The 14838-nt window shown below is 35.8% G+C and overlaps 1 protein-coding gene across 5 annotated transcripts in view; it reads right to left on the reverse strand.

Moving 5' to 3' along the window:
* Window positions 1-962: 962 nt before the first annotated feature.
* The window catches only part of ZGRF1 (zinc finger GRF-type containing 1), a 61045-nt gene continuing 47169 nt past the window's right edge, over window positions 963-14838 (reverse strand). For 2 of the 5 annotated variants that reach the window (XM_058549926.1, XM_058549923.1), the window contains 8 exons: window positions 13763-13840; window positions 13421-13568; window positions 10373-10500; window positions 8861-8984; window positions 2788-2964; window positions 2515-2649; window positions 1538-1799; window positions 963-1365 (listed from right to left, as the gene is read on the reverse strand). In XM_058549926.1, coding sequence (XP_058405909.1) covers window positions 1208-1365; window positions 1538-1799; window positions 2515-2649; window positions 2788-2964; window positions 8861-8984; window positions 10373-10500; window positions 13421-13568; window positions 13763-13840 — 1210 coding nt within the window. In that variant the 3' untranslated portion in view covers window positions 963-1207. The remainder of the gene's footprint in view (window positions 1366-1537; window positions 1800-2514; window positions 2650-2787; window positions 2965-8860; window positions 8985-10372; window positions 10501-13420; window positions 13569-13762; window positions 13841-14838) is intronic. The other 3 variants (XM_058549925.1, XM_058549924.1, XM_058549922.1) reach the window with 2 other exon arrangements.

Consider the following 14838-nt stretch of genomic DNA (forward strand, 5'->3'; position numbering starts at 1 on the left):
AGAACACATCTGGGACAAGGCTTGAAGAATTACGAAACAAGTTTTGTTCATTTGTTGGACTTATTTTTCTCCCAAACATAAAAGAAGAGTTTTATAGAGGTAGCCTGTCATTTTTCATTGTGAAGTAATTCAAGTAAGCAATTCTCTGCATCTTTAAAATGAATATTGAGTGACTTGGGTCACTGAGATATTTTTTTAATTGGTAAAGACAAATACTTCATTCATATTAATTTTAATCAAGCCCTTGCCATTTTTCCATGTAGGATGAATAAATGTTCCTTTGTTAATAATGTGTGAAAATCATATGACAAATGGTTTAACTTATTAACATATATACATATAGAATATCAGCACAGAAAAAGGACAGAAGCAATATGTTAGCAATGATTATCTCTGGGTAGTAGATGTCCAGGTGCTTCTCTTTTCTATTATATACTCTTCTGTATTTCACAAATTTTCTAGAAGGAGAATATATTCTATAATAAAAAATTTTTTAAATCCATTATATACTATATATACCAATAACTACCAGGCAAATCAATGCAAAGGAAAAAGACTAGAAGGAAATGAACCACAGGTAGTCTTTCATTCATTCATTCATTTGTTCATTCATCCAACAGAAACTCACTGAGCACCTGCTGCACCAGGTCTGGGGCTGGGTACCGGCCACGGCAGGTGTTGCACACTGCTGTCTTCAGGGGGGAACTTCTAGTGTTTTTCCTCTTCCTTTTGTACTTCTTTAAAGTTTTATTGTGAATTTGTTTTTACTTATAAAATGACAGAGCATTATATTTATTTTTAAAAGATTCTGGTAGAATTATAGTTCCCAAAGAGTGTGTTGGTATAACTGTGTGGCCACGTTCTAATAGATGAGATTTTGAGATATTTACTTATTTTTGAAGTAACACTGGTATTCCCCAGGAAGGCTTTTCTCTGCCCCTTGTAAATTCATTTCTTTAGCAAACAGAAGCCATAATTTTTAGAGAAAAATTTTTATTAGTAAGATTTTATATCACCTTCAACATCTGCCTATCTTAATATAAGTAACGTATACGTTTTTGAAGAGCAAATTTTTTTATATCTGTTTCTTTAATGTTATTTAAATATCATGAAGTACTTTTTTCACGATAACAAGGATTTTGGGGTAATAAAAATATAAAAAATGTATAGTGTAAAATAAATGTGAATTTATATAAATACAAAATATCTATACTATGTCTTTTTGTGAATGAGATTTATCTTTAGATTTATCTTTTTCACTCTTTTTCTTCTGTTTTTCTTCTGCTTGTTTTTCAAAATAATCTTTAAGGAGATGGTTCAGCTGTGGTTCATACTGGCTTGCATGTTGTAATCCATCTTCCCTTCCTTAAAAAGACACAAAACGTGAGACAACTATACTTCAGTGGTCCCCATATTATCATTCCAGTCATCTGCACAGTGGCAAATTCAGAGCTGGTCCTACCTTAACAATTCCAAGCACTAACCCAAAAGCTAGTTTTAATTCAAAATGCTTGAATTAAACACATTTTTACTTTACCTTCACAGTGTTGGATCACACGCCCCCATAGTCGATTCTTCCTCAAACAGGCTAAATTTCCCACAATCAACAAATGCCTGCTTCCTCTGGTCAAGGCAACATTCATTCTTTTTTCTGAATCAATGAATCCTACTTGTCTCGTCCTTACACAGGACAGGATAATGATTTCCTTCTCAGCTCCCTGAAAAGCATCTACCGTGGACACCTGCACAGCTTTAACATTGGGATGGTCAAAGTCCACGGTGCTGAGTAAATGACACAGCTGTGGAGGAAAGAAGTCAGGGGTCAGGCGGGGCAGAGATCATGAAGAACCTATGCACAATAACCATTTTAATGTAACTAAAAGGATAATTTTCATTTTCTTTTTTATGACTCACATAGATTTGCCTGGATAGTTTCTAAAATGATAGATAAATAACTAGATGACAATATAAATTATGAAACGAAATCAAAAGTGATGATTTACCTATTGCTGGGGAACTCATTTGGATATGCTAATTTGAGTTGATAAATAAACTAATAATGAAAGGGATGAAAAATACTAAAAAAAATAAAAATAAAAATAAAAACTAGTTAGAAGTAATTGGCTCACGTGTACATTAATATCTGCTATCTATCTTTGATTTACTGATAAAATGTAATAATAACGAAAGAACATTTTGGAAAACAGATTCAATCCCATCTGTCCCAAAACACAAAGCATACACCATATTTTCTTCCCTATAATTTGTTTATTTGCATTTTCGCCCCAACAGCTGTAAACTGAATTTAATTAAACCTTGTTAGGTTTACATTTAATTATACAGAAAAAAAGCCAGACCAGGCAAAAATCGGAATGTTTCTTTTTTAATATATTAACTATAGTCCCCCAAGTTTTTCAAGCACCAAACCAACCTAAATCAAATGTAACATCAAATATTATAATATAAAATTATAATATTTAACATACGATAAATATCATAATACATAATACAAACCTTGTACATCTGGGATTTGTATAATGTTATCACCCCAATCATAGAGCCCGTAATTCCACTTGCAATCAGTGATTGAATCAGCTTGAGCGTAAAAGCAGCTTCTGCCATATTATGAAAGCTGTTATCTCTTTCAATCTGGAATAAGAAACAGATCCTAAATTATGTTTCCCAGAAAGGCTATGGAAAGACCAAGAAAATCATACAAACAACAACAATAAAATTCAAACAGGAAACGAAATCGTGTTGACTCTCATCAACATTAGTGTCATTTACCTGCTCCAGTCCTTGGACGTTGTAGAAACACAGGGTCGGCAGCCATTCCAGTAAAGGGCTCCTCTCTGCCTCTGAAACACCGTTCATGAGGTGTCCTTCATAGAACAGATCATTAGCGATAGCACTGATCACAGGGTGACAACGGTACTGTGTTCTCAATAGAACTGGCTTGTGACCCTAAGAAATTTAAATGCAGAACAATAAAAAATTAAAACAGCACTTTTTTCCTTAGGGGAAAAAAAGATAATACTTTAAAGTTTAAAAATATTGCCATATTGTGCTCTTAGCAAATGAATTACAACCATGATAAAATAGACTATAAATAAAAACAATTTTAAAAAGTTACTAAACTGTTTTATATTATTCCATTCTGTAACTAAATCACTTTTTAGTCTATCCTTTATTTGCCCTTTTAAAATCCCCTTAAAAAACCTACTTCATATTTTAAAAGTCATCAACAACAGAGAGGTGAAAGAGCAAAGGGCATAATGATATGCATACTATGCTACTATTTGTTAAAACAGGGGGAAAATATTTTATATATTTGCTTACATTGGCAAAAATTATCACTAGAAGGATAAAGGAAAGGGATGACGGTGGTTTTTGGGGAGAGGAGCTGAGTGGTTGAGCGACAGAAGTGGAAGTCTTTTCACTATCTCTACACTTTTTGGTTCACTTACATTTTGAATCATGTGACTATATTACCTATTCAAAAATGTTTTAAGAATTTTAAATAATTTTTTAAATTAAGATTTTAAAAAAGCCATTAAAAAGTTCTAATTTCAAAGAGTCTGGACACTGACTTATGGAAGGGGTAGACAGTTTTGCAATTCAATTCAATTACAGTTAAAAGCTCAAGACAACTGAAAGCTTGGGTCTTCACAAAATTGAGTACAACTCAATTAAAAACTCAATGCAACTTGATGCTCAATGTAGGGGAACTTCTGAATTAAGGTAAAACAAAGCTGCCTTGCAGAATCCATTCTCCAATATCTAAAGGAATAACAACAACAAAAAACACTAAAAACAACAGCAATGAAAAAACTCAGCAGCCATGCAATAAAGAAAGGTTTACGGCCAACCCGATGACATAAACTTTAAAGAGTGCTTGTCTTCAAGAAAGAAACAAGATTCTGGGGTGGAAGGGAGAAATGCAGTACAGTGAGATTCCTAACTTCTCCAAAAGTCATATAATGGAAATGGCTCCTAAGAAGGAAAATGAAAAGGGAAAGTGAGCTGAGCATTTTTAGTGGAGGTGAAGGCTCTGAGGACCAAACATTGAACTGATGGGACATCTGAGGCCCAAGAACACGCCTTGTCTGGGAAAGGGACACCTCCAACCATGTGGAGTGAATCCTGGTACAGCATATTTAACAAAACCTTAGAAGTGAGAGGGCCGATGTAAGCTAATGAAGACAGCACACAATCTTACTTAGTTCTAGTCCAATCCCCTCCTCCTCCCTCCCCCACCACCATATTTTCAAGGTACTGGGAAAATAGAGAGAACACAGAACGCAAATCTGAGAGGGCTGCCCAAGCATGAATGTCAGGAAATGAAACAGGAATGACAACTATGCAAACATACTATAGCCTCTCCCCCAAAATTAATAAAATCAAGGAAGACAATGCAAAAGATGCATAAAGAACCCAGCCTAGACAAAAATATAACGAGAATCAGAAGAAAATTTTCCACAATTGTTCAAGCTTTAGCATATAATTAGAATACGATTCAGTAACACAAAATCTCAAAGGTGTGATAATGAAAAGATAATGAGATTAAAAGGGAAATTTCAATCCTAAAGAATAAACCATTAAAAATTATCATTAAAGAACTAATAAACTACAAGCAGCAAAGAACAAATAGAATTTCTTCACAAACTCACTGTAACCCAACTCAAGACTCAATGCAACTTCAAACTCAATGTAGGGGGAACAGAAATAAAATTTCTGACATAGAAGGCTTCACAGATAATGCAGATAAAATTAAAGTAATACAAATGGAAGACAGACAAAGATACCCAATACAAGAATAATTGGGGTACCTCTGTGTTATGGGCTCAACGTTTATAACAACCCCCATTCACATATTGAAGCCCTAAACCCCAAAGTGATGGCATTCGGAGGTGGGGCCTTTGGAAGGTAATTAGGTTTAGATGAGGTCATGAGGGTGGGGTCCTCATGATGAGATTAGCGATTTTATAAGAAGAGGAAGAGACCAGTTTTCTCTCTCCACTGAGGACACAGCCAAGAAGAGAGTCCTTACCAGGAACCAAATCTGAAGGTAACTTGATCTTGGCCTTCCCAGCCTCCAGAACTGTGAGAAATAAATGTCTGTTGGTTAAGCCGCCCAGTCTATGGTATTTTGTTATAGCAGCCTGAGCTGACTAAGACACTGACAGAAAACTTAACAAATGGAAAAGAAACTTTCCTGAAATGAAGCAAGAACAGAATCTCCAGTTTGAGAGAACTTATATTACACGATGAATAGATACAGAATGCTCCATGTGCAGATATACTGTAGTAAATTTATCAACTTTAAAGTTATAAATTATAGAAAGAGTTCTCACATCCAAGTAGAAAAAATGAATCATTACAAGTGGAAAGTAATCAGGCTGGCCCTAGAATTCATAGTAATAGTTTATGCAGCTATCCAATAGGCCAAGCCGCCATTTACATTTCAACGCAATAGACATTTTGAAGCATAAAAAGAACTCAGGAAAGTAGGCATCTATGAGCCATTCTTGAAAAAAATAAATTGATGATGAAGTCCAAGGCACTCAGAGGAATGAAGAAGCTAAGTATTGAATCTTTTAAATATAGAACTGATTCAAAATAATTGTTCCAAGTATGATTGTAGAACAAAAATAAAAATGATGTAAATAACAAAATAGGAACATGGGAGGGGATAAAAAAGAGGGAAAAGAAGCATGAGAGCACTAATATCTCTACCTCTTGAGCAGAGAAATCAACCCACTCTGTCTAAAATCTCTTGTTAGAGGGATCTTTTAGGAAATCTCTCTTATGGGTGAAGAAATATTGACTTGAGATTTAATAATTCTTTTGTTTCATTTCAGTTTTTCTTCATCTGTTAATAAAGTACAGATTATTGAAAGTTCAAACAGCAAAATAACTCCTTAAATGCAGTTTAAACTAGCAATGATGATAAAATTTTTCTTTTGGCAAAAGATTTTTTACAATTCTTTTGGCTGTAACTATTTTAATCTTCTGCTTACAAAAATAGCTTGATTTAGATTATTGCATCAAAACAATAGTAATGATGAATAGATGAGCAAATTGTGGTGTACACACACAATAGAATCTATTCAGTCATAAAAAGTAACGAAGTCACATAGACCAACAGAATAGAATAGAGATCCCAGAAATAAACCCACACATACATAGTCAACTGATTTTTGACAAGGGCACCAAAACCATTCAACGGGGAAAGGACAGTCATTTCAACAAATGGTCCTGGAAAAACTGGATATCTACATGGAAAAGAATGAAGTTGGCCCCTTACCTTATACCATACACAAAAATTAACTCAGAATGGATCAAAGACTTCAACATAAGAGCCAAAACTATAAAACTCTTAGGAAAAAACATTGGGGGAAATCTTCATGACATTGGATTTGGCAACAATTTCATGGATATGACACCAAAAGCACAAGCCACACACAACAAAAAAATAAATGAACTGAACTTCATCAAAATTACAAACTTTTGGGGCCGGCCCAGTGGCGCAAGCGGTTAAGTGCGCACACTCCGCTGCAGCAGCCCGGGGTTAGCCAGTTCAGACCCTGGGCGTGCACTGACGCACCACTTGTCAGGCCATGCTGTGGCAGGCGTCCCATATAAAGTGGAAGAAGATGGGCATGGATGTTAGCCCAGGGCCAGTCTTCCTCAGCAAAAAGAGGAGGATTGGCAGATGTTAGCTCAGGGCCGATCTTCCCCACAAAAAGAAAAAGAAAAAAGAAAAAAGTATATATATGGAATTCCTGCAAATCAGCACAAATAAGATCCCAAAAGAAAAACAAAAATTACAAACTTTTGTGCATCAAAGTATACCATCAAGACAAACAAAAGATAACCTATAGGATGGAAGAAAATATTTGCAAATGATATATCTGATAAGGGATTAATATCCAGAATATATAAAGAGTTCCTACAACTCAATAACAACAAAACAAACAACCCAATTCAAAACCGAGCAAAAGAGTTGAAGAGGCATTTTTCCAAAGATAAGCACATGAATCCCTGGTCACTAAGGAAATCACAATGAGATGCCACTTCACACCCCTTAGGACAGCTATTATCAAAAAAAAGAAAAATAACAAGTGTTGGTGAAGACGTGGAGAAATTGGAAGCCTTGTACAGTGATGTGTCAATTAATGAAAGAGACACATTCTGAGAAACGTGTCATTAGGTGATTCAGTTGTTGTGTGAACATCATAGAGTGTACTTACACAAACCTAGATGGTGTAGCCTACTACCAACTAGACTATATGGTACAAATCTTATGGGACCACGTCGTATATGTGGTCTGTTGCTGAATGAAACGTTGTTATGTGGTGCATGACTGTATATTGCTGTTGGGAACGTAAAATGGTATAGCTGCTATGGAAGACAGTTCAGTGGTTCCTCAAAAAGGCAAGCATAGAATTACCATATGACCAGCAGTTGCACTGCTGGGTGTATACTGAAAAGAACTGAAAGCAGAGGCTTGAATGTTCATGATAGCACTGTTCACAATAGCTGAAAGGTGGAAACAACCCAAATCATCGACAGGTGAGTGGATAAATAAACTGTGGTGTACATATACAATGGAATATTATTGGGCCTTAACAAGCAATGAAATTCTGACACATACTACAACATGGATGAACCTTGAACACATTATGATAAGTAAATAAGCTAGACAAAAAAGGACAAATATTGTATGACTCTACTTACATGAAGCACCTAGAATAGGCAAATTCATAGAGACAGAAAGTAGAAAAGAGGTTACCGGGGCCTCAGGAGAGGGTGGTGATAAGGAATTATTGTTTAATGGCTACAAAGTTTTTGTTGAGAAGATGAAAAAGTTCTAGAAACAGATAGGGTGATGGTTGCACTACACTGTGAATGTACTTAAAACAAAAAGTAATATAGTACTGATATACGCTACAATGTGGATGAACCTCAAAAACGTTGGGCTCAGTGAAAGAAGCCAGACACAAAAAGTCACATATTATATGATTCCAAGTTATATGATATGAAAGTTGTAAGACTGTATGATATGAAATATCCAGAACTGGGGCCAGCCTGGTGGCATAGTGGTTAAGTTTGCGCATTCTGCTTCGGCGGTCCAGGGTTCACAGGTTCGGATCCTGGGTGCACACCTACACACCACTCATCCAGCCATGCTGTGCCAGGGTCCCATATACAAAATAGAGGAAGACTGGCACAGATGCTAGCTCAGGGCCAATCTTCCTCTCCAAAAAAAAAAAAAAAAAAGAAAAAGAAATATCCAGAATAGATAAATCCACACAGACTGAAAGCAGACTGATGGTTGCCAGGGGCTGGAGGGAGGAGAGACCAGAGAGTAACTGCTAACTGGGTATGGGGTTTTATTTTGGGGTGACAAAAATGTTTTGGAACTAGAGAAGGAGCGGTTGCACGGCACTGTGAATGTACTAAATGTCACTGAATTATTCACTTTAAAGTGGTTAATTTTATGTTATGTGTAAGTCACCTCAATTTAAAAATACACTAATAATTAATTTTTTAAATTTTTTAAAATGTGAAGTAGAGCTCTACAACAAGGGACATGGATAATAGACACATTACAGATTTTTTTGATTTTAGAGCATACTTATTACCCACTACTAAAGCACATAGGGAAAAGACTCATTTTATAAAGGGGCACTTAAATTATAGGGTTCTACCTATCTTAAAAATGAGTACTTCCTAAACAACTCCAATTAAAATCATTTTAGGGCAGGGACTAGGTCTTCTAATATTTTCCTTTTCTATCATCCTACACAGTGTATAAACAATAAATGATAACTCCGTATGAATTTATCAGTAGTACCATTAAGCAAAGTCGATCAAAAAGAGTTTGTTCCAATCCATTTTCATGAGCTGCATCAGAACCCTGAATAGTAGGAGGAAGCTGTTTGGGATCTCCAACAAGAATCAGCTTTTCACACTCAAACCTAAAAACAGAATTCCAAAAATTAATCTAAGCAACGAGAAAAGCATGCATTGACATCATTTATTGCACTATTTTCTAAAATGTGTTTCAAAGAATTCGAATACCATGAAATGTTCTGAGAACTAACAAGGCTTAATAGTGCTAAGTGTATTAAAAGGCTTTGAAAAGTTATGCAGTAAAAAATCCTTTACATAACTTTATTTTTTTCCACATAAAACCTATTAAGTGTACCCTGCCTCTGTATGGAATTAGTATTTCATAGAACACAGTCTGAGATACAGTGATTCTTAGAATCAATAGACTTAGAAGCTTTCTTAGAAATCATTTGGCTTAAACTCTTACTTTAGAGATAAAGTAAATCAGGCTCTCAGGGGCTAAACGTCTTTCTAAATAGAGGTAAGATATAGTGGGGAAAAGCCCAAATTTTGTAGAAAAACCTATATCCAAATGTCAGCTCTATTATATTCTATGGACACAGCAAGTTTTTTAATCTCGCCAAGCTTCAGTATTCTTACCAGTAACCTGGATGTAATACCACCTTGCATGGATGTTGTAAGGATTTAATAAAGTATACAATGGGTTAGTATACAGTAGGTGCTCCACAAGTATCACTCCTCCACCCTCCATCCAGGGCCTGACCCTTCCTCCACCCCTGGCTCCTGAGTAGGGTGACCAACTCATCCTGATTTGCCCAGGACTGTCCCAGTTTAAACACTGGAAGCCCCATAACGCGGGAACTTCCCAAGTCCCGGGCGAATCATGACAGCTGGTACCCTACTCCCTCATTAACTGGAGATGGAGCAAGGGCTAGAACTCAGGACTACTGAGTCCCAGTGTCTTACTCTTTCCCTACCTTTAGGATGCCTCAATAAGAGACGCTTTAAAAGCACAAGGTTTCAATTGGCTGAGACAGCTTAGAAGACTTCATAGTCTTCTCAATTTTAGTTAGACAAATTTTCATTTTCAACTTCTTTTTCTTTATATACATTATATCCTTTCATAATCTAAAAATTATTTTCAGAACCTAAACACTGGAATTATATCAAGGTGAGGCAACTGAAGAACATTCTTCAGAAGAGTTAGGTTCTCAAACTATGACTAAAGAGGAACCTTTAGTCTAGTTGAGAAATCTGCAAGGTTCTAGTAGAATCCTAGCACTAGAGCCATCAAGGCTTTAAGGATTATGTGATCCAAATATCTAAACTGTGATCTAACAAAATTTTGATACATTAATCCCCCAAAATTTCCCTCTGCATTCTTTTAAAAAATCAGTTTAGTACTAGAATTGCTAAGACTTTTCACAGAAGTATGGTAAGAGTTTGAACTGAGGAGATGTTTGAAATAATTGTGACATCTGAGTGCCCTTTGGAGAAGAATCTTTTAGGTTACCTTGCAATAGGAAGGAGGGAGGCCGGCTCAGTTATCTGACTACATTCGTCCAGCACAACCACAGGAAATTTAAGATCATTCATGCATGGGAATGGGCAGGCCGCACAGGTAACTCCAACTACTCGAACCTTTATTACAACAAGAATGGTACTGATTAACAGCTATTAAAAAAAATAAAACGTATTTACCAAAGAACTTGTAGGCTAAAATCAGAAATGAGCTAGTCCTAATTACTCACTATCAGAAATCATGGGTCACTTTATCTCCACATTTTCACTATTCCCACATAAGAAACAGAAATCACACAATATAGGCAACAAGCTCATTAATAAGAACAAATAAAAGGCACATTTTGATATTCAGAAGGAAGGTATTATAATATCAAGGATTTCTAAAACATTAAGGATAATGTACATTTTTTATCCTTCTAGATGAGGCTGAATAAACACAATATGTGTTGTTATCAACACAGGCCAAAGTTCTCCACAAAGAGCACTGAACATGCTAATGAACTGTCCTATGCTTAACCTTCAAGCACACCAGTATTTTGACTTATTTAAGAAGGTAAAGAAGGCTAACTAATTCCGGACAACAGTAAATTAAGTGTACTTGTAGCCTGTAAGTATATTTGAATTTTATAAGTCTTAAATATTATAGCAGAATATTCTCAAGGCAAAAAGCCTGACAAAAGCTAATATTTTATCTCTGGAACTAAATACAAATAAGAGGAAAATCAATGAATTTTCTAATCGGATATGGTTATTGGCCTAGTAGTCTACTACATAGTCTACTAGTAGTCTATACACACATATACATACACACACATGCATACATACATACACATACACACATATACATAAATATATACACACATACATACATATACATAAATATATACACACACATATATGTATACACATATATATTTTTCTCTTCTAACAATCTGAAGTATAACTACACTTCTTGGTAGCAAGGGCAGTCCATACAAACTGACCATATCTTTTGTAAATAAATGTGATTGACAAAAGTTGTTTTACAAATTAAATACTGCCTCCATAGATCCTGTGAAACAAGAAAACATTATAAACACTTTATTCTCTTTAATAATAAATAATATTCATCACATATAATAACCTCTGTCAGTTAGGTTTTCCTTCTTTTGTTAAAAACAAAAATCCTAAAGCCACATTTATATTAGAAACTCTACAGTTTTTAAACATTCAGTTCTTTTAAAATGATCCAGCAAAGGACACCCTTATAGCAATATACACTGCTCTTGGTACCACTCTCAAACATCATCCGTTATCTAATTTCTGGTTACTACATCTGACAAAAACAACCTTAGAATGAGAACCCTCAAGCTGTGAATCAGGAGGCAATTTTTTTATTTAAAGAAATATCTAATACAAAAACCTAAAAACTTAAGTTTTTTCTTTAAAAATTATTTGTATCTTTTAATATATCATTATATTGCCGAGATTGTAACAGCAAAAGAGATTTTACTATTGATCTAAGAAGTAGTGATTAACTATGAAGCATTTCTAAAAATTGGTTTTATTGCAAAGACATGTCACTTTAGCAATGTGTCAGGTCTAACCGGACCTTGGAAATCTGTTAGAGAAAACTTTGTAAAAAATGGTTCCTTTAAAAGCTTTTTCATTTGTGAACAGGTAATACCAACGAGCAGTAGATTATGGTAACTGGGCTTTCACTTAGAAAATCATCAAAGAAACCATTAACGATGATTCTTATATAACCATATTATGTTGAATAAGTGAGTAAAATGACAAATAATTTACATAAATGACTAATTTGCATTAATTGAACACAGTCAAACTAAGCCCTTCTGGATTTGGTTGGGGAGAAGGGAGTAGAGTTAACTCTGTAACTCAGATAATAGAAAGGTAGCTTGGAGCCTTTTGCGGACTTGTTGTAGATTGGTTATTATTTCCAATTTCTGCCTCCTCCTGTGAGAGTATTACACATCCAGGCCCTTTGCCTTGTGACTTTGCAGTGCTTCCCACCAGAGAAGTAGGTGGAGTATATTTCCCTGTCCCACTGATGTTGAGTGTGGCCATATGACCTCTTACACCAAATGGAGTGTTAGAGGACACAATATGAACAGAAGCTTTCAATGTATTTGTGTGATCCAGCCTGCTCTCTTGCACTTCTGCTATCTGTCAGGAGAAGGCCATCATGCCATAGGCAACTGTTCTCAGAATGAGAGACCTGACTCATAGCCTCAAGCTGAGCCACACCAATTGACCTGTAGAGTCCTAAGTTTGTTGTCTTAAAGCATTGAGATTTTGTTTGTTAAGCAGTCTTATTTCAGCAATAGCTAACCAGTAAAGGGTCCCAAGCATGCTGATTTTCCCAAATCTCTTGCAGAAAGTGACCAATCTCCATGTGGTCCAAGAAGCCAATAACCCTCTTTTCCTCCATCCCCCTCACTTTGCCCCAAGCTCTCCTTGCATAGGAGGAAGGTACTAATTGGCATCTTTTTCCCCTACCAGCTGATGCCCAAGCCATCCTGGATCGGAACTTGATAAAGGGGATGATGCTACTTGTTATAGCCTAGGATCCTGTGTGTCCAGTCTTAGCTCCCAATGCCTGTCCCAAGACCTTGAAAGGCCTGTCTTTCTATGAGCTCTAAATTAAAGAGCTCTAAAATTTTACTTGGATATTTTGCCCAGGGTCAGACTTTCATTTCCTCTATTTCTCCCAGGGGAAAAAAAAAAAGTTTCATTTAACTTTCCAAGAATATGTCCCACCTCTTCTTTTTCTTCTTTAAGCATATAAAAAGATACAACAGGGAAAAAGAGAAAGGACGACTCACTCATGGTGAGTTGGATCTGTTCACAAATTTGAAGAATGCTTTGCAATAAAATAAAATGTGCACTGGATAGACATATGCACACCTTACTTGAATCTAAGCTATTACAGTCGTTTGTTTTATTTAAAGGAAATATTCTCCATCAACAGAAATAAAATAAATCATAATAGCATACACAAATCATAAAGAAATCGATGGGAGCTCCTTCCCCTCACCTGCCTCAGCAGGGTTTTATTGGTCCCCAGCTTGTGCTGCTCAATGCTTTTTCTCACACAGACTCTCTCCGCAGGGGTCAGGTCTTCTTTCATCAGTGCATGCAGTTCTTTCAACTGTTCGCTTTCATTTTCTGAGCCAGCATGCAAGCTATAAAAAGAATTGCATAATTTACTCCATTTTTCATTACACCATAAAAAGTAAAATACAGATTTTCTAAGTTAACCAAGTAAAAGATAAGGCTTCGAGCACTCTTCTTCAAAAACCAATTTTAAAGTAAGAGTTACACAAAACTATTCTACTTCTTTGGACATTCTGTGACTTCTGGAACTTAGCATTCTTACCTATAAGGTAAAATTGGCTTGGCAATCTTCCTAACACTCCCAACTCTGACAAACTTTTCAAATCCAAGACTGAGAAGCCTTTAAAGAAAACAAGGTAAAATAGATTCTGATTATTTAGAAAGTAGAAACTGAGATTTCATATAATGTTTATTAAAATTAACTTTGTGTAACAGCATATTTTATAGTTATATAATTCAATGTAAAATGCCTAACTCAAAGTAAATGCAACGTAGCTAAAAGACTTTTTTATGTAATGCATTTTATAGAGAATTTTTAATATCTTATGTTGAGGACTCATTAAATGTTCATAAAAACCAATGTTAGTATTTATCGCTAATAAATTGCCCCTAAAGACATAATAATATGGAAAGCAACAGCTACCAAATATTCAGCATTGAGATTTATTAGGAAGACTGTCAGCCTCTTTATGTACATTATCTCATTTAATACTCCTTACAGCTCTGCATGCTATCTCACCTTAAAGAGGAAGACACTGGAACTCAGAAGTGAGGTGTTTTGCTGAGGCCATGCAGCTAATCAGTGGGGTCAGCCGTCATTCAAACCTGGGCAAGTCTGTCCACCTCCAAAGGCTGTTACGGTTCTTCTACATTCATTCCCCCCACTTAGGGCTAAGAGAAGCCACAGCCCTCATCTGCCCTTCCCTCCTACGGATCTCACAGCTCCAGCTCTGTGCAAGGAACAGAGCAGGAGCCCAATGAACGTCCAGTCTCTAAAACGTCTTCTCCCACCTCAAATGGGAATTAAAGAGCTGGAAAACTAAAGAAACTACAGCTCTCCAAACATAGTTTTCCTAAATAATTTTGAAGCAATTTATTTAAGGTCAATACGTGAATAGATTTCAATTTTTGCATTTTTCATAGTCCTCATCTTGGAGAATAGTCAGCTACTTTCAGTCTGAAAAGTGCCTCGTTTACATTTTTCCAATGCCAGTTTATGTTAATTCTATGATAACAGAGGGTGCAGTAGCCTCATCATACTGCTACCACAGGGTAAAAAGTATGTTTCATTTCTTCTCAAGAAACTGTTTGTCCTCTCCTGTCCATTACAATCAGAAT

This window comes from Diceros bicornis, chromosome 11 (genome assembly GCF_020826845.1).
Source record: "Diceros bicornis minor isolate mBicDic1 chromosome 11, mDicBic1.mat.cur, whole genome shotgun sequence".
NCBI classification, from domain to species: Eukaryota; Metazoa; Chordata; class Mammalia; order Perissodactyla; family Rhinocerotidae; genus Diceros; species Diceros bicornis.